The sequence below is a fragment of the Notolabrus celidotus genome, chromosome 9 (assembly GCF_009762535.1).
Source record: "Notolabrus celidotus isolate fNotCel1 chromosome 9, fNotCel1.pri, whole genome shotgun sequence".
NCBI classification, from domain to species: Eukaryota; Metazoa; Chordata; class Actinopteri; order Labriformes; family Labridae; genus Notolabrus; species Notolabrus celidotus.
In genome coordinates this window covers 23,133,090-23,152,943 of record NC_048280.1, presented here as the reverse complement: position 1 = coordinate 23,152,943, position 19,854 = coordinate 23,133,090, and the positions used below count along the sequence as shown (strand labels likewise).

Here is a 19,854-nt window from a genome sequence, read left to right as displayed (position 1 = left end):
AAAAAAACAGCCTTTCTAAAGGATTTTTGGATGCTAAATTAATACAAATTATTCATCCAAGCAGTCTGTCAATCGTCTGGTAAAGGGCTTTTTTTTTTTGTCTGTGTGCAGGTTGTCCTTTTCCAAACCCTCACTTTGTTTCCAAAAAACACACTGAGGGTTTGTTTTGTCTCAACACTGCAGGCCAAATCTGCAAACATAGTGTCACTCCTGTCCTGTCAGAGCTTTTATGATGCAACACTTTCAAGGCATTCAGCATTCAAACATAGCCAGAAGGATTGTATACACTGTAAATCGTGCTGCTGTGCTTGCTGGAGCCTCATTATTTTGGCATCTTGCCCGAGCTCACTCGGCTCGGGCATGTTCGATTTCAGCAGCATGCCGTAATATTGCACTTGACAGCATGACACAGTTAGCTCAACTATGCTTCTAACTTAACCTAGTAAGTCCTTTGCTAACAGCAGAGGCTGAAAAGCCTGTGCCTCTGGTGTCACGGTGAAGTCAGGATGTGGGCATTGGGGTATTTGGTGAGATGTCATTATCAGAAAGGTGTGACTTGGTTGGTAAAGAATGTACTGTAACTACAGTGCATTAAGATCTGTGCACAGCCAATTTCAATCCTTTTGTATTAGTAGCCAAACTGTTAAGGAACTGTATGCAGAGATAAATTCCTTATGCTGAGTTGAGTGTTGGTAGAGGAGCGAACCAGGACGTCATTGTATTGCTTGCTGGTCATGTACTGACATGACGGGGCATTCCTTGAGCTGATGGAAGCACTGAATCCTATCGCTGCTGTCATGGCTCATGCTCATACTGTGTCGATTTTACTACCTGTGTTGCCTTGTTTACCCACACAACCAGAGTCATTGTGAACAGTATGATTTAAAATTCAAGATTTATTGCCAAGTGAGCTTTCACACACAAGGAATTTGACGTGGTGAATGGAGCAATGGTTCTTAACAACAAGACAGTGAGGACAATAGATATATAAACTTAAACACAAATCCTAAAATTCTAAATAAAAATACTATGTGTACAAATAAAGGTAAAGAAGTACTTTTAAAGATATGAAATAAGTTAAATGAGCCTAAGCCAGAGTGCACATGTAGTAGATGAATATAATAATAAAATATGTTATGGAATAAATTACAATATTGCACATGGTTATGAGGTATTGCACTGGAAATCGAAGTATTGCACATGTATGTGATTAGTCACAGGAGTCAGAGTATGATTTAAGACTTCAATAATAGTGCATATCAGGATGTTAGATGTCTCTGTTTTACATGTATGGCAAACTGTAAACTCTACAGATGACCTCAAAGCACTTCAGAAAAAAAAGCCATGAGGCTTTTGTTGCAGAGGCAATGCAGGAACCATAGTGTAAAAACGTTAAGTACTAAGCACAGAAAGCTTTAATTACATGACACAGTTTTTAAGCAGTTTTTAACTTATTAATTAAACACATTTTTAACAAACCAAAACAAAAGACAGAGAGCTGTCTATACACATGAGGTTTTAGAAGCCTCTTGAAGCAAGCAAAACAGAGGATGACAAAATACAAAACATGTGGTTTTGTGTGTTGAACAGGAAGACGAAATACAAACACGCTATACATGTAGGAAGTTACTGAATTCTGAATGAAAAAAGTGATGGGTGAGATGGATCAAAAAATATCTCTATAGTTTGAGCTGAATGGTTATATACAATATATATATATAGACTTTACTTAGATGCATACTTATATACCCACATACTTATTTACACCTCGCACACATTGCTTGTTACTTGTTAACTTTTGTTCTATTTTATGTTTATATGTCTGTGTGTGTGTATGTGTTCCTGTTAGCGCCTCTTGGTCAGGTCATGTTTGTAAATGAGAACTGGTTCTCAAACATTTTTACCTGGTAAAATAAATAAACAAATAAATAAAAAATAAACAAATATATACATATACATTTTTTTTTTCTGAAAATTTCCCAATTTAGCCTACACATTTCAAACAGATCATTTTATGGTCAATAGGCATGTTATTGTAAGTGGTTATTACTGTAAACTATCTGTTCACAGAGCATTAGTCCAAGCATCTGTATTTCTAAGGTTTATTAATTCAACACTGCACTCACCAATAGACACATGAAGTCTGTGACCAACACACAGCATCCTCTGCCACATGTTGAGTCGCACCTGTCTAACATCAAAACAGCTGGTTTTGGGACAAGAACTTTTCATCTCATAGCCTTTGAAATTTATTTTCACACTCATGTGGCTCACAGGTCTTGCTGCACCACATATCAGATGTCAGCGTGAGATGAACACTTGAGCGTGCTGTGTGGTGAGGCTGGCTTCAGTGTACTTTTTTGGCATTTTCTCTCTCTTGCAAAGGAGTAATTGTGACTGGTACCTTGGGTTAATGGTTGTAGCAGCAATTCTTTTCCACAGTTGCAAGGGGTAACTGGTAATATCGACCCACTGTTCAAGTGTTTTTTAGAAGGCAAAGCAAACAAATATTCTGTTCAGAGAATATGAAGAGGTAGAGTTGAGGCAGGCCTTTAACCTCTTTGCTAACAGCTAAAGTGTACCCGCCTGTCAGTCAAGTCACCTCAGCACCCTGTTATGCAAAACTTGTAACCTTTATCTTTTTAAAACAATAGGTTATAGAAAAAGTTCCACCCCATCAGTGTGAACGGATAAAGAAATGAGCTATTCAGACCAAGATCTTCAACCAGCCTGTAAATGTTTATTTTTGCTATAAAGATGGGCTTTTCTGAATGTGTGGCTTTGGGTGCTTCTGGAGCAAGCCTCAAGTGGACACTTGAGGAACTGCAGTTTTTAGTATTTTCACATTGGCTTCATATTTCAATGCTGGAAGTTGCTGCTTGGTTAATATCCAAGAGCGCCTTTGTCAGAAACAGCTGACAAAATGCAGATTCCCGTGCGATAAGACGCTGTATTGCTCAAAAATGTACAGAGGACAGCAAATCTCCATCCTGTCAACTGTGTTTGGTTAATTATGTTCCTGCCAATGGTACTTCAAATACTTTGGAAAAGCAGTGTTTAAAATCTTGACTCACAGAGACCAAAGATTTCATACACGACAAAAGCAGCTGAGGAAAACAGTGATGATTATGTATCCTTTTTAAATTTCTGATCAAGTATGATGCTCGAATGATTATTTCTAGTTCAGAGCAAGAATCTATCTGTTGTGTGTGAAATATAAATAACGAAATATTAAAACCTGGAGTAGTGATATGGCGGTGTAGATCTGGAATTTGTCTCGAGGCTGGTTGAGTTGTGCTTTCTTGATTTTTCGACCCTGTTGACCTTGTGATATTAAAAACAGCTTTTAGGTTCTGAATTTAAGTAGTCCAAAAATGAAAATGTGAGACTACTTAAATGACAAGGTTAATGTAAAAACATTAGTTGCGCTTATTTTTTCCCTCTGATCTTCATTTATATCTTAATCATAGACAGTATAAAATATGGACGTAGTATCCGTGACGTCACCCATCTGTTTCTGAAGAGCTGTTTTGAGACCAATCGTCGGTGGCAGCCATATTGCTGCTGTCAAGCGATTGTGACATAAAGAGTCGGGCTTTGAGCCTCCTAGCCAACAGCTACAGTGTTCCTGCAGTCAGCTGTGCCTCTCATTGGAAGACTCGTAATCTCAATATCTTTGAAATTGCATCGTTAGAAAAAAAATCACCCCACATACAGTGTGTGCCGATCAAGAAATGAGCTATCCAAACTACACTCGTCTTTTGTACCTAAACATGTTTATTTCTGCTGTAAAGATCGGCTTTTTTGACTTGGTGTGTATGTGGTTTCGGGTACTTCCGTAGCCAGCCTCAAGTGGATCCTCGATGACCTGCTGTTTTTAGCACTTCCGCATTGGACTCATATTTTTAGACCAGAGGTTGCCGCTTGATGGTAATGCACCAAATGTATCACAAATGTCATAATTGTTGGGAATATTTGTGGTTAATTGCGGCAATCGACAACAAGTAGAGCAATTAGTGGAGTTTTTTTTTTTATAGTGTATGACACAAAACTATTTTTATTCTTGTACTATTAACTGTTACCAGCCTTTAGAATTGGCTAGATGTTGTAGATCCATAAGATGTGAACTACTCCTTAACCCACATATACAGAAGCAGCCTGTCTGTCAACACGATGCACAGCCTCAGGGAGTTTATCAGTTTGAATCAGCATTTAGCTGCTTTAACTTCACCTCACTCCAAAAGGTCCGAGGTGATAAATGATGGGTATAATCAAAAGCACATTGATTGCGTAGTTTACACAGTTCACTTGTAGATACCACAATTATTCTCCTACATGTAGATGGGAGGATGGTATAATTCATATCTCTCAGACAGCATGACTGGTCCCACTGCTTGGAAACTGCTTTGACAGTCCCAGTAATGCATAATGATAACAGCAGCCCATGTAAATGATGCTGCTCTTTTAAATGTACTTAAAGACTACAACAGGAAATTCTGACTTTTTGGTAACAACGTGTGAAAAGAGGATGTGGTCACCTCACCAGCATATGCCTTCTGGCCTGTTTCATAATAACTTCTCTGACTTGTGTGGATGTTTCTAGTTCTGTGTTTTTAGCAGCCAGGTGTTGTGTCATGGTGGATGGCAGAGTGTGAGAGAACTGCACTCTGGAGGAAACCTTAGATTTATCCCTCTGTGTGTTGTGTCGCCTTCACATGACTGCAGGAAATAAATGAACTGGGGGAAAACTTTTCACACAGGACTACACAGACTTAAAGATACTGCAAGACTCATCAGTTACTATTTGTAGCTTAATGCATATTGCACATACCAGCATTGTTTCTTCAGCAATGTTGGAAGTGATTTCTTCCACTTCTCTTAAGTCACATATCTTTTCCTCTCCCCTCCTCTCCTCTATATTCTCCTTCAGTGTTATTCCCTCCCTCAAGAGCTGCTTTGCCCTGACTCTTCAACTCCTCTCAATCTCCCTCTCCAGTTCTCTTATCACCCAAATCCCCCCAAAGCCCCCTTACGGACCCTTTACTCCTCGTCTTGTCTTCAGCAAGTGTTCTCCAGCTTACTCTGTGATTGCAGACTTGGTCACGTTTTCTCTGTAAGCACAAACCTTGACTCACCCAGACCAGATGGGAGCTCTTAAGGTCTCCTGTGAAAAGAGCTGCTGCAGTGCCCCATTCATCTTCTCACCACTGGATGTTTTTCCAGTCCCTGCCCTCTGCTCCAAGAGGCACCAGTGGCCTAAATTTGGAAAAGCGTGTTAATTTTTTACCCCAGCTGGCAAGAACCCACTGAAGTTCAGCCTCACCTGCTGAAATTTTAACCAGTGTTGTTCCTAATGCTTCTGTTTAATTCAGAGACCTACAAGGTCTTAATGGTGTGCTGGAAACTCCGAAAAGCTTTTAAAGCCTCCCCCTGTCCATTTGTTTTAGAAAACAGAGTCTGCTTGTTCGGTTCGGGTTGTGCTCTCATGAAAAGAAGGGATAAAATGTTTTACAGCTGCATATCTAATAAGGGTTTTATTGATTGATTTGTTATGCTCAGTTTTTAATATCCCTTTTAATAACGCTCACCACTAGCTTCACAGAACAACAAATCTGATCCATGACCCACTACATCTACCTCAGGATGTTGTTGGATGCACCACCAAAATTCTTGTACCAATCCAAAGTCGTCTCTTTGATGAAATGAAACCTTTTTTGATATATTTTCACGGCCGCACACACCAACAACTTGTCCTTTCCTCCCTCTCTCTCCTCCTCAGGTGGTACCATGGCAAGCTAGACCGAACCATCGCTGAGGAGCGGCTCCGCCAGGCCCGGACCCCTGGCAGCTACCTCATCAGGGAGAGTGACCGCCGGCCCGGTTCCTTCGTCCTGTCTTTCCTCAGTATGACCAATGTGGTCAACCATTTCAGGTATGAGAGAGAACATGCAACGAATCAGGAATAATCAATTAATCAATCTTATAGCGCCAAATCACAACAAACGTTATCTCAAGACGCTTTTACAAACATTGCAGGTCTAGACTGTACTCTGTGTTCAATTATTAACAAAGACCCAACAGCAAGACAGGATACGATCCAGTCCCCTCTTACTGACAGGCTAGTCAGCTAGCTACTGCCACAAGGAAAAACTTCCTTTTAACAGGCAGAAACCTCAGGCAGAACCAGACTCATATTAGACAGCCATCTGCCTCCTCCAAGTTGGGGTTGGAAAGAGGGATATAGGAGAATCAAAGAGAGAGAGTGATGATAGTCATTAGACATATAGTAGTAGTAGTTGCAGCAGCTGGAGTCTGGAACGTCCACATCAGCAGGACGTCTACGGCAGCGACTCATAGGAACCTACGAGACAAGGGAGCTCAGGGACTCTAGAAAGGTCAGAGATCCCAGTGCATCAATGCACCAGTTCCCCCAGCAGTCTAAGCCTATAGCAGCATAACTAAGAGCTGGTTAAACTTAATATTAAGGTGTTTTTCGACCGCATGAACTTTACCCTGGAACTAGGGACTTTACCACTGAACTATGTGCGTTTTAACCGGGGAACCAGGGTCTAAATTTAGTTCAGGGGTAGATAATCTCCCCCCTGAAAAGCCCCTGCTTGGGGTGTAGTACTTTTCAAAGGTCCTGGGACTTTCGGTTATTAGTGGAGTTAACACAGTTGTTGAAACACAGAGGGAGTTCCTGGGAATGCATACTAGTTTAGTTTTTTATTAAAATTTCATAATGTTATTTTCTAATATAATTTTTCTTCTCCATACGTCACTGGCCTGATTTTCGCAATCTAGCCGGGACTTCAGCCCCTGGTCGAAACGCAGACAACAATGGGGGCACAGGAACCTTTTAGAAATGCACCTTTAGTGATAGGCCTGGTCCAAATCTACAGCAAAAGCCTACATAAATGCCTTAAATGGCATCTCCAGGTAGTTACAAACTAGTTACTCTTTCTGAAGTAGCTGTTTTCATAGATATGCCCTTACATTACCTCACCTGATGTGACCTGCACAGTAGAGACTGGAGAAGCCATAAGGAAGGCCTGTGTATGGGATCCTGGTCCTGTACAATCATGATTAAATCTAAACAGTGATTTTCTATCTGGTGCTGCCGTCACCCCTCATAGCGTTGCACACAATTCCAGCTTGTTACTGCTACGAACAAAGTTTGCACCAGTTTGTTGTGATGCATTTTAAATTGATGCTCGGATGTCTGCTGAAACCCATGACTGTGCACGTGAGTTTGTTTGTGACGCAGAGGGCTTTTCATTCAGAGGAGTGTGTGTCTACAGTCAAAGAAAACACAGCACACTGATGTAGCAGCATTAAAATGAGTTTGTACAACCAAACAGTCAATATAAGAAGACAGATGAGCCACTACAGTCTGTCCTTCCCTTCTCAACACGTTTTTTATATTGTTTATGAGGATACTTTAAATCTACAGCTTACACAAAAGGAGGTCACATGATTGTTCATTTAGATTTCACCCTTTACCCCAAAGAAAATAGAAGTTTACTTTGTAGAGTGTCTTACTTGAGGACGGGATGTGAAGAAGTAGAACTATTTATAGATGTAGAAAATCAATAGCTGCTGAGCAGGGGTGTGACGATACCCTCAGCTCATGAGACAAGACATCACAATATTGGGATCACGAGACAGGGTTAGATGATACTTTAACTCTATTTTTAAGAAAATTTTAATGATGAAATTTTTGACTGGAAAAAAAGAGTCTTTGCAGGTCCATTTTGAAATGTTTTCGCTAGTCATCGTCTCGTAATGAATATCACTTTTCTTCTACTTTCTGAGCGTGAATTATCAAATGCAGTGAAAGACACCAACAATTTGTAAGCTCTGTAAAAATGTCATCATTCACGTTAGTCAGATGATACTTATGAGAGACTGAGAGAAGCTGAATCATGAATGATCAGATTTACACATATTCACACCATTCACCGGATATAGCTGTTTGACTTTTTCCACTTTAGATATGTCTTCTTTCAATACTATTCCCAGATCTGGAACACAGCTATGATATGCCAAACTGTTTCCATTAATTGGCTGTGGCCTGTTATTATGAACTCTTACTTATGCGTCTCTCTGTCTCACTAAATATGTGTGGCAATAACAGGTTTTTACTTTGTTTTTACCCTTTTATCATCAATATGTATTCTTCTACAATAGTTTTGCATATCAAAGCTTTTTAATTACACACTAACAAGCGGTAACCAAGACATGAGGGTACTAAATATTTATTAGATTTAAATTAAAACGACTGTTTTGCACTCCAACGGTGCCAGAGAAAGGGAAAACGCAGAATACAGACAAGTGAATGCTAATATGGACATCAGTGCAGACATGAAACATGAACAGAACATTTGATCATGAAGTCTGGCGTAGCTCTGTTTAACTATGAAGTCTGTCAGTGTATGAAATTAACTGCAGTCTGGAGTCTCTTTTGACAGTGACAGACGGTAACAGCTGGCCAATATGAATGATCCCTCCACAGGTTGAGCCTGCATTAGATCAGTGTATTATAGGGGTGTATTCATTTTAACAACGATTCGATTCGTATCACGATTTGTGGTTGCTGATACGATTAAAGTACGATATTGGTTTATTTAGAACGATACGATCCAAGCCGATTCAGTAACTTTTTAGCCAAAAATTCAACCAGTGTGACTGTGAAATAAACACCTTGATACTGGACAGTCCTAGATTCCTGTTGTTGCCATGATGTTTTTCACCTGAGGTGAGTTTTGGCCTAGTCCCTGACTAAACATGCTGGCAAGGCCTGAGGCATCTGCAGAACCTCTTGCAGTGGGAACGCTGCAAGAGGTGCCTGGACGGCCGGCATTGTTTGAAATCTCATGGCGCCTTAGTAGGTGGTTGGATAGATTTGTGGTGTTGCCTTGGTACTTTACTTGACCTTTACATATCCTACAAACAGCGAGCGACTTATTTAGAACATCTCCATCTTCGCAAAAGCCAAAGTGTTTACACACACTGGACCGCAATGGTGGCTTGATAAATTCTGGCTCACCGGCTTCTCCTCTGCCATCCGCTATGCTATGTTTTGTTGTCTGCTTGCGCGTGGCGAAGACGTCACAGACAGGCAGCCTGAATTGAGTAACGTTTAACGTCTTTATCATTTAAAGTGCAAAAAAAACACATCCATATAAAGTCTGCCGTGCTTAAATCCAATGCGTTATTTCCTAGTATCGATACAATCAATTTACTACCTTTTAAAACGATGTTAGATCGATACAGTTCGTCCGGAAGACCAACATGTCGAGCACAGATCGATGTAGTCGGATCATAGGAATATAAATCGATACATCAATGTAGTAGATGAATAATTACACCCCTAGCGTATTACATTTATATTTTCGTGCACAACTGTCTGTAGGGACGCTATTACCCATAGCATAAACAAGAAGCTTTCCACAAACGTTACACTTTTCTTCTTCGTTTGTAGTTTCAGCAGCATCTTTTCAACCGCGCTGGACTGATTTTGATACAGCTCTGCCACCACATTGATGAAAGGCTGTAGTTGCGGTAGAAAATGACAAAACAGCAGTGGTTGGTAGAGACTGATTAAAATAGATTAAGTGAGAGCGTGCTGATAAAGTAAACCATGCGGCAAAACAGAAAAACTGAAAAGTCTGTCACAGCCACAACCACGAAACCGTCTCATGTGTAGGTTGGCAAATACTGACACTTGTTAGGTCTTTCAGCATCTAATGAAGACATGTTTGCTAGGTTTATGTCTGAGACAGACAGACAGACAGACAGACAGACAGACAGACAGACAGACAGACAGACAGACAGACAGACAGACAGACAGACAGACAGACAGAGAGCAGAAGACATTTGGAAAATATTGCCTTTCATTACCACTAACAGTGTCAAATGTTGATTGGTGTACAGTGACTTTCTGTTCCAGCAGTGTGCAGGTTGGAAATCAAAAACAACACCCTGTTTGGTGCCCAGAAGTAGATTTTTGGGTGCTGTGGTATTAAAACAGGTGTTTATCTGCTTGATTTTGTTTTGTATCGAAGTTCAAAACTCTGGTATTGTGACAACCCTACTCACGAGACAGCTTAACACATTGACAAAAAATATCATCATGCTTTAGTAGGGTGAGATCTGGTCATACCCTTACTGCTGAGCATAACACCTTATATTCAGAGGTCATACAAACCTTGTGTATTATGACATAAAACTGGGGTTTATTGAAAGTCTATCCGAGCCGTCATACAGCTGCTGATGTACTGATATGGTCACTCCCTCTCAAAAAAAAGATTTGCTGCATGACCAGCTCATCTCTGAGGTAGACTCTGTATCCTTGAAAGCAAACTGTTTATCCCTCGGATATAGCAGACTGGTACTCAAAAAGTGTCCTCTTCTTATTAAATAACAATGACATCATCTCCTAGACTCACAATGGTTAGCGATGATGATGATGTCATTGGTGCTGGAAGGAAGGAGTGATGCTGTAAGAGAATTATGAACACAAGGTTAATTGTCTGTCCCCTGCTCTTGAAAAGGTTGATGTCCTTAGATTGTGCAGCAGCGAATGAGTAATAGCCCTAGTGGGTTTATGATAAAGCCTTCATCAGAGATACACTCAAGTGATGAGGAGAGAATTAGGATTAGCGGCTCTGCAATGGGATATGCTGTAGAGCAGTGCTGTTATCATGCAACTGTGCCATTGATTTTCAGGTTTTTCTCTAAGTCATGAAAAAATCCTTATAGCTGTCTTACATCTAGAGCTGGGCGATATTGAAAAAGATGTTATCACGATAACATTTTCCATATCAGTCGATATCAACAATTTTCACGATAAATATGCAATCGTTCTTTCGTATCATTTTGAACTTAAAGGCAGATTTTTTTTTATCTCCTGAGTGAAAGTTGAAGAAACCAGACGGTTTGTTAGCTTCTCTCTGGGATTTAGTAGTCAAGTAAATAGCCATAATATCTTAACTAATGAGGTTAAGTCGCCTATCTTGTCGAGCATGTTTTCACTCTGCTTTGAGCACGTAGGTTTAAATTTTCTTCAGTGTCGCTTTCGCTCGTTTCAGCTGTGTTTACATTTCGCTCCAAACGTCTTTAAACCTGCCTAACTCTTACCCTGCGACATGAATGGCTGTTCCATACCGACTTCTTGTTCTGTTCAACGATGGATGTGAACTAGGGTTTAAGACACACTAGTGTAAAGAATTAATAACGTCAGATTTAAATTGTACGAGACTGATTACAATTATTAAACGTAATCAAAGCTAATTATATAGATAATAAAGCAAGATTATGTGTCACGAGAGTGGTGCCCCAATTAATTTATAGGAGAAAAAATATATAAAATATTAATTTCATAATTCATAAAATTGTGAAATTACACTGATATTACACATACTATACGTTACACTAGCGCCCCCTCCCTTTCCAGTGGTTGGGGGGTGTAATTACAGTTTTAAATAATCAACGTTTTGTTGTATATTTCTTATATATATATTGAGAAAAAAAACATCACGATCATTATCGTTATTGTTTTATTGCCCAGCCCTACTTGCATCCTTTGACTCAGACATTTTTTTTCAAAATCTTTGGAGCTAAAATGACAAATAATTTTGACGCCATCAGTTAAAATATTCTGCTCTCAGTCGACCAAAAGTTGAACGTTTTCCTCTGCCTTGTAATTTCTTTGCATGTAAAATTAACTGCTGTCTTCCCTGCCATTGATCTCTCCACCAGGATAATCGCCATGTGTGGGGACTATTACATCGGTGGGCGACGGTTCTCTTCTTTATCAGACCTGATTGGTTACTACAGCTACGTGTCGTGCCTGCTAAAAGGAGAGAAACTGCTATCCCCTGTGGCGCCCCCAGAGGTGAGAGGGACTGCAGAGCTGCTTTCGAACAGCTGATTCCTATATAATACAATTATAAGGACCAATGCGTCATTCTTTTAAGATTTTACATTTTCTTTTAAACAGTTTTACTTGCTTGTGTGACACAGCACTACATGCCATTGCATTTTTTTTCTTGTCATTTTGCTAAATACATATGGTTAAATAACTGAATTTCAACCTTTTAAATTTGTCGAAATGCAAACAAATATGTTTAGGTCGACAGTCAGATATTGAGCTTGACAATGTGTCTCAAAAAATGTTGTTCAGTGAAATATCTTGTATCTAATTAGTTGAGTAAAACAGGAATGGAGACATGTTTCTTTATTAGATTACTTTAAATCCAGCTTGATGCCTTAATTCATCCCCTCTCTTTAAATACTGCTATTCTTCATGTCCTCCTTTTCCTTTTTGCTTCTGCCCTCGAGCAGAATTCAGAGCTTTTTAAGGCAAAGCTCAGACTGATGCTAATTACCTTGTTTAGCCCAGTGTGATGTCCCCCATAGGGAGTTGTAGTAGAATACTTGATTTCATGGAGTAATTGGGGGATTTACCATGGATGTGGTTCTGGAAGGTCAGGATGAGACTTTTGTTCTTTGTGTGCATGTTTCTGCAGCCTGTGGAGGACAGGAGGAGAGTCAGGGCCATACTTCCATACACCAAAGTGCCAGATACTGATGAGATCAGGTAAGTGGCGACTTTCTTGTCTTATACATGTAAAAAAAAAAATGTATATTGATTTGTCACTTTTCTTACTTACACTGTCACACAGTTAAAATTGCAGAAATACACAGTCTTATATGGTCCATGGACCAGTTAATGAAAACATCTTATCCCTGTTTCTAAGAAGCAGTAGGCAAACTTACTGATGATCCTAATATCACTATTTCACTAAAAGTGATCAACTTTTTTTGACATCCGTCTGAAGTCAAATTCATCCTGAGGTCTGTTAGAGTTACATGCTTAACTGAGTACATAGAAATACTATTTCCACCACAGTTTTTATGGGCTAGAAGAGACACCTGCTGGTGATATCGTAGTATTACAACCACCAAAATTAGAACACTCCTCACAATTTCATTAGGTATTACATTTAGCTTAAGATCTGCTGGTCTCAAATATCACAGATTATTATTTCACATATAATCCCTGCCTTATTATTTCTTTGTCTTGATGTTTGTCTCCTTTTTTGACTCTCTGTGTCTCCAGCTTCCTGAAAGGGGACATGTTTATTGTTCACAATGAACTGGATGATGGCTGGATGTGGGTCACTAATGTTCGCACAGAGGAGCAGGGCCTTATTGTGGAAGATCTGGTGGAGGAGGTGGTGAGTGAAGCACCAAAAATATTAAGAAGTTGATCTGTTTTTGCGTGAGATATTTATCGCAACATCAAATGAAATTATATGATATTGAGGAAAAAGTGATACATTTATCATATAGAGATAGACATAGATTTCAGTATGAAGCATTCTAATCACAGGCTTGTCTTAAAAGTTTCTGTTTGTGTTCCTTTTCAGGGGCGGGAGGAGGATCCACATGAGGGAAAAGTGTAAGTTTGGTTTTGATCTCGTCAGTGTTCAATTTCTGATTAATGAGAAAAATTGAAGCAGTTATAGGATGACGAAGCTCCCTCGCAAACTTTTCTCATTAGTGATGATTCTCTATGGTACATCATCTTATAACTCCACTATGTTTTTTTAATTTGTTTATTTTTGTATATACTTGTAGACAATTTTTCACTTCAGGTTAATATCCACTATATTAGTTCAGCCTGTTTGTTTGCCTCCAATCACATCGCCTTGTTTTCTTTGTCCTTCAGTTCTAAATGATGTTTTTATATTCGCTTTAGAAAAGAGAATAGCATAACAGCATGTTATCATTATTGTCTCCTCGCTTAACCTGACCTTCAGCTTTGGAAGTCTTGAAGCTTGACTGTGTTAGCGACTATCTCAAAACAAACAGTCAGTATGACAAATTGAGCTGGATGAGATGATAGAGAGGATAGATTGAATTATAGTCACATTTGATATCTTTCTTTTTCTATTTGCACAGTATATTTGGGATTTTTCATATGATATTACACTAAGTTCTTCAAAACATATGCATTTGTTGATCGGGCTAATTTCGTTGTGTGCACCTCTTTCTTTCTGTCTGTGTTGTTCCATCTCCTGAACAGCTGGTATCACGGAAAGATCACCAAACAAGAGGCCTACAACCTGCTGATGACAGGTACCATCACTCCTCGCCTTTCATTCAGCAAACCTTATTCATCATTTGTGACATTCTTGTGCATTCTTGTTACCTGAAATAACTTGTGAACATCAAAGTCCATTTATCAAAACGTACTGCTGAGCCTGCACTAAAACCGCCTTCTCTCGCTCTCCTCCTACAGTGGGCCAGGTGTGCAGTTTTCTAGTGCGACCATCAGACAACACACCTGGGGACTACTCCCTCTTTTTTCGTACCAATGAAAACATCCAAAGGTTTAAGATCTCCCCCACCCCCAACAATCAGTACATGATGGGAGGGAGGTACTACAACAGGTATGTCCGACAGAATCAGATCAACACAAAGAAAAGGAAGCTACATTTGAAGCTGTAGCTGGTTTGGACTGTTCAATGAACCAGCAGGTGTTGATCTGCTGCGTTTTGTTTTCTCTCACTGGCAGTGTTGATGACATTATCGACCATTACAAGAAAGAACAGATTGTTGAGGGCTACAACCTGAAAGATCCTGTTTCAGTGCAGGTACGTACAAGTCCATCCTACTCTTATCAAAACTGTCTAAGTTGATGTTTCTGACTTGACAGGAAGACGACCATTTTTAGGGGTTTGATTCGACTTCTCTAAGATCCGGGACATTCCTCTCATGCTAGAGATATAGCACTTGATTGATTAAAACATAGTTTTGTAGTATACACTAGCTGTGTGGATGGAATTGATTTTGCCTTCATGGTTGTGTGATTTCTCTGTTTGTCTGTTTGTATGTTTGTTTTTGCTTCCGCTGCAGCACCAGGAACAAGTTCTTAGCGACACGGTGGATGGGAGAGAAATTTATAACACTATCAGACGGAAAACAAAAGACGCTTTCTACAAAAACATTGTCAAGAAAGGCTACCTCATGTTCAACAAAGGTACACTAAACATTGATCTTTTTGTCATGAATAAAAGTGTTTCAGCTTAGTCTCAGGACGAGGTCTGTTGGGATCTTCCAACATAATTAACTTTCTTTTGCTTTAGGCAAAGGCAAGCGATGGAAGAACCTTTACTTCATCCTCGAGGGAAACGACGCCCAGCTCATCTACTTCGAGAGCGAGAAGAGAGCCACCAAACCCAAAGGGCTGATTGACCTAAGTGTGTGCTCCGTGTATGGTGTGCATGACAGTCTGTTTGGCAGGTGAGATATGAAACTGTGGCTTAAAGCAGGGGCTCCCACAGTGTGGGTCGGGACCCCGTGGGAGGTCGCAAGACAACAATGGGGGGCCGTGAGATTTTTTCCAGATTTTAATTCTTTAGTAAGTAATCTAAATTTGCTTATTTTACCCATTATTGTAAAAATATAGACAAAAATAGAAGTCTAGAACCCTGCAAATAAGTATATTTCATTAGTTTTCTGCCTGTCTTTGTTGCCAGATGACTCCTAAAGTTAGGGTTCGGGTTAGCTAACAGTTAATTATCAAAAGGAGGATCAGTCGCAGCAGGTTAATTCACAGCAGCACAGGAAACACTGACACGTGCATGTAGATAAACTCATTTTGAAGTATGAAGCATCATTTAACCGGTTTGATGGACAGTGGGGTCACATGTCTTTGGCATCTATAGCTTTGGGGTCGTGGGCTGAAAAGTTTGGGAACCCCTGGCTATAAGTGTCATAATGGATTTAAATTAAATGATGTATTAACAATTTAAAATAATTGTATTTGTTTGCTCTTTTCAGGCCAAACTGTTTCCAGATTGTTGTCCAGCACTTTAGTGAGGAACAGTACATTTTCTACTTTGCGGGGGAGACTCCTGAGCAGGCACAGGTAAAAGGATCAAAATGTGGTCTCTCAAAGGAGTCTAACTGTGTCTGTCTGTACAAGAGTCTGTCATGCTGTGAAATGTTCCTGTTGTCTATAAAAGAAATACATTTCCAGGACACTCAGATCTCGACCCCTGGGTGTGCTGAAGAGCTTGTTTTCTGCTGTCAGTAAATCAAAAGTTAAAACAGTGGAACGATTTCAAGTACTGACAAAGACAGAGCCCATGAAATCTAAGACTTACAGATGTTCTGACGGTATTTTTTTTTAACAGGACTGGATGAAATGCCTTCAAACTTTCTGCAGTAACTTAAGGAAAACCACTCAGCCGACCTCCAACAAGAGGCTCAGACAGGTATGTACACCATCACCTTGTTTAGTGTGTTTAGAACATTGTTGAACCGTCCCTGTATGTATGTTGTGTGTGATAATGTAATTTTTTCCTCTTAGGTGAGCAGCCTTGTGCTGTATGTGGAGGAGGCCCACAAGCTGCCGGTGAAGTATTTCACCAACCCCTACTGCAACATCTACCTGAATAGCGTCCAGGTGGCTAAGACACACCCAAGGGAGGGGCAGAACCCTGTTTTCACTGAGGAGTTCATCTTTGAGTGAGTGCATCACGTATCCTTCTTTCTCTCCAGTGATAACATTTCTCTTTTTGTTTTCAGAATAATTAATGTATTTATGTTTTTTTTTTTTCAGTGACTTGTCGAGTGAAATCAATAGATTTGAGATCAGCCTAAGCAACAAAACAAAAAAGAGCAAAGAAAGCGACATCTGTAAGTGCACTTTCCTATTTTTGATAATCAATCTAATCTCTGTCGCCTCTGAATTCACCTTATCTCTCCATCTATCTTCCTCCTCACTTCTTTTTCTCCCTCTCAGTGTTCATGCGGTGCCAGTTGAGCCGCCTGCAGAAGGGCCAGATGATCGACGAGTGGTTCCCCCTCAGCTCTCACGTGCCTCTGAAGGGCATCGAGCCGGGCTCCTTGCGGGTACGAGCCCGGTACTCCATGGAGAAGATCATGCCCGAAGAGGAGTACAGCGAGTTCAAAGAGGTCCGTCTCACTGAGAGGAGGTTTCAATCGCAAAGACCATTAACTGTCTGCTGCTGCGCTGGTGTTGGCTTAAATTGATGGCACTGCTGTGTATGTGTGCTCTGCAGATGATTTTGCAGAAAGAGTTCCATGTCGTCTACGCTCTGGCCCACGTGTGTGGTCAGGACCGCACCTTATTGGCAAGCCTCCTCCTGCGGATCTTCAGACACGAGAAGGCCGAGGCCCCTCTACTCAGGACACTCAATGACAGAGAGATTAACATGGAGGGTGAGAATAAAAGCTGTGACATCACGAAACCACTTCGTGCTTTTTTGTTGAGATCCATGTGCCTATATGATGTCTTAACCTCTTCCCGTGCACTCTCACCAGATGAAGCCACAACTTTGTTCAGAGCAACCACGCTGGCCAGCACGCTTATGGAGCAGTACATGAAGGCCACAGCTACACCCTTCGTTCACCACGCTCTCAAAGACACCATCCTCAAGATCATGGAGAGCAAACAGTCCTGCGAGGTAAAGAGACCTGAACAATGACACAGCATCAACAGGGCCAAGATCCTTGTGCCTCTGAGTCAGGAAGAAAAAAAGTCATTTGAATGTGTTTGTTTTCATTCAACATTTCTTCCTCTGTCGTCCTCCTCTCTCCATGTTTGTGTCTTAAAGCTGAATCCCTCAAAACTGGAAAAGAATGAGGACGTGAACCTGAATCTTGCTCACCTCCTCAACATCTTGTCTGAGCTGGTCGAGAAGATCTTCATGGCTGCTGAGATCCTACCACCGTAAGAAAAAAAACACACATAATCCCAGACATTTACTAAATGAGGGTTAAGTTGTATTCAAACCGTCGTACAATGCCAAAGATCTAATAACCTCTCTCTGATGACCCCTCCAGGACGCTGAGGTTTATCTACGGCTGTCTGCAAAAGTCTGTGCAGCAGAAATGGCCCACCAACACCACCATGAGGACAAGAGTTGTTAGGTAAACAGACACGAAAAAACAATGTCGGACACACTTCTTTTTAGACGAAAGCTCACAACAATACTCATTCAAACACTCCTCATCCATCTCTCTCCAGTGGCTTTGTCTTCCTGAGACTGATCTGTCCTGCCATCCTCAACCCCAGACTGTTCAACATCATAGCTGGTAAGCATTATCCGAAAAATGACACAAGATCCCTTCTGTTTGTCGAGCGACATGTGACAATGTTTTTTACTGCTGCATGTTCTCACAGACCCTCCATCCTCAGCAGCAGGCAGGACCCTCACACTGGTGGCCAAGTCTGTCCAGAACCTGGCCAACCTGGTTGAATTTGGTGCTAAGGTTTGGATTATGAAAAATGCACACAGTCAGATGAGTTGTTTGCTGTACCATTAGTTACGCCTGTATTGAGTTTTGGTGTTTTTCATTGCAGGAACCATACATGGAGGGAGTGAACCCCTTCATCAAAAACAACAAACACAGAATGATCATGTTTCTAGATGAGTTAGGGGTCAGTATCATTCTTGCTGTATTTTTAGATCCTGTCTGATTGATTTCTTTACAAGCTTATAAAGTTGCCTTTGTTTTGCAGAATGTCCCTGACCTCCCTGAAGCCACAGAGCACTTTAGGACAGATCTGTCCCGGGACCTGGCCGCGCTGCATGAGCTCTGCGCCACGCACTCAGACGAGCTCCGGACGCTGAGCAACGAGAGGGGAGCACAGCAGGTCAGAGACGGATGTCACTTTGTCGTGCTCACAGGTAGACCTATTCCATCCTGTCCAACGAGATTAATCTCCATGTGTCTTACTTCCTGTCTGCAGCATGTGTTGAAAAAGCTGCTGGCCATCACAGAGCTCCTCCAGCAGAAGCAGGTTCAGTACGCCATGTCCAACAGCAACAGGTAGTACAGCACTCCCTCCTCCCTCTCCTCTCGTCATCCCATCATCTGTCAAGTCTCCTCCACCGGATCGCAGCACAAGTGGAGACCTAGCATGCTCTACCCTCATCACCATGGCACCAATACCCTCCATTATGTCCTCCTCCTCCTCCTATTCCTCCGACAGTCCCGCCCATCCCCACCCACCTGCCATCTTGTCCCGTTCACCACAAGCGAGCTATGCAACAACAGCAGCCGAGTGAAACAGCCGACGCAGTACTTATAAAACAAAGAAAAACAAACTTTTACCAGTGACTGACAGCTGTATGCAAACAAACACATTTCCCCCTTCAGAAACTGTGTTCAGACTTTGGGTACATTTCATTCCCTTCATCACGAGGGCCAAATATTCCGACTTTAAGAGGTGTCTTTGTACCCCAGATGTGTTTTGACAGCACAGGTTGCCAAAGTGTATCCCCTCCTCCCTGCTCAATATGAGGAAACTGACATGAAGAAGCTAGTTCTCGGTCCCCTTTTTCTTGTAACTGGATTATGAGCGATGATGCTTTTTATACTGTAATTGACTGACTTATTTTAAGGTTGTGACAATATCCGCAAAGAGCTGAAACGAGCATTTCTGTCTATTTTGTTCTGTTTTTTTCTCTCTTCATTTTCTAGATTGGAACAAAGTCTTTCAGAAAAGTATGGTTATTTTATATTAAGAATAAATTCTCTTGCTGGAATCATGAGTATATAAGTGAGACGAGCTGAATTTTTATTTTCTCCAATTGTATCAGCTATTTTTTGATTATTTGGTAAGTCTTTTTTTGAAACTTCTCAATGCCAGGCAAGACACATAATCAGAGAAACCAAGTAAAAACAAAATGTTTACAGCAGTAATTTTTTGAATAGTACAGACTGTATCAGACATGCATGCACTTATTAAACAGTTTTTGTAAAGTAGTTTATGGAGTCTTTCATTGTCCCCTGATGAAGGCGGAG

The 19,854-nt window shown here is 40.8% G+C and overlaps 1 protein-coding gene across 2 annotated transcripts in view; it reads left to right on the top strand.

The window, feature by feature from the left end:
- Positions 1-19,815, top strand: part of rasa1a (RAS p21 protein activator (GTPase activating protein) 1a) — a 30,076-nt gene extending 10,261 nt beyond the window's left edge. The window contains exons 2-25 of one of the 2 annotated variants that reach the window (XM_034691280.1): positions 5,780-5,932; positions 11,764-11,899; positions 12,534-12,604; positions 13,127-13,244; positions 13,437-13,468; positions 14,096-14,148; positions 14,312-14,462; positions 14,588-14,666; positions 14,929-15,052; positions 15,159-15,315; positions 15,856-15,943; positions 16,212-16,292; positions 16,388-16,545; positions 16,640-16,716; positions 16,823-16,995; positions 17,103-17,262; positions 17,365-17,507; positions 17,658-17,773; positions 17,887-17,973; positions 18,071-18,138; positions 18,227-18,315; positions 18,407-18,484; positions 18,566-18,700; positions 18,797-19,815. In XM_034691280.1, the coding sequence (XP_034547171.1) occupies positions 5,780-5,932; positions 11,764-11,899; positions 12,534-12,604; positions 13,127-13,244; positions 13,437-13,468; positions 14,096-14,148; positions 14,312-14,462; positions 14,588-14,666; positions 14,929-15,052; positions 15,159-15,315; positions 15,856-15,943; positions 16,212-16,292; positions 16,388-16,545; positions 16,640-16,716; positions 16,823-16,995; positions 17,103-17,262; positions 17,365-17,507; positions 17,658-17,773; positions 17,887-17,973; positions 18,071-18,138; positions 18,227-18,315; positions 18,407-18,484; positions 18,566-18,700; positions 18,797-18,880 (2,611 nt within the window). In that variant the 3' untranslated portion in view covers positions 18,881-19,815. The remainder of the gene's footprint in view (positions 1-5,779; positions 5,933-11,763; positions 11,900-12,533; positions 12,605-13,126; positions 13,245-13,436; positions 13,469-14,095; positions 14,149-14,311; positions 14,463-14,587; positions 14,667-14,928; positions 15,053-15,158; positions 15,316-15,855; positions 15,944-16,211; positions 16,293-16,387; positions 16,546-16,639; positions 16,717-16,822; positions 16,996-17,102; positions 17,263-17,364; positions 17,508-17,657; positions 17,774-17,886; positions 17,974-18,070; positions 18,139-18,226; positions 18,316-18,406; positions 18,485-18,565; positions 18,701-18,796) is intronic. The other variant, XM_034691281.1, reaches the window with a different exon arrangement.
- The last annotated feature ends 39 nt before the right edge of the window (positions 19,816-19,854 follow it).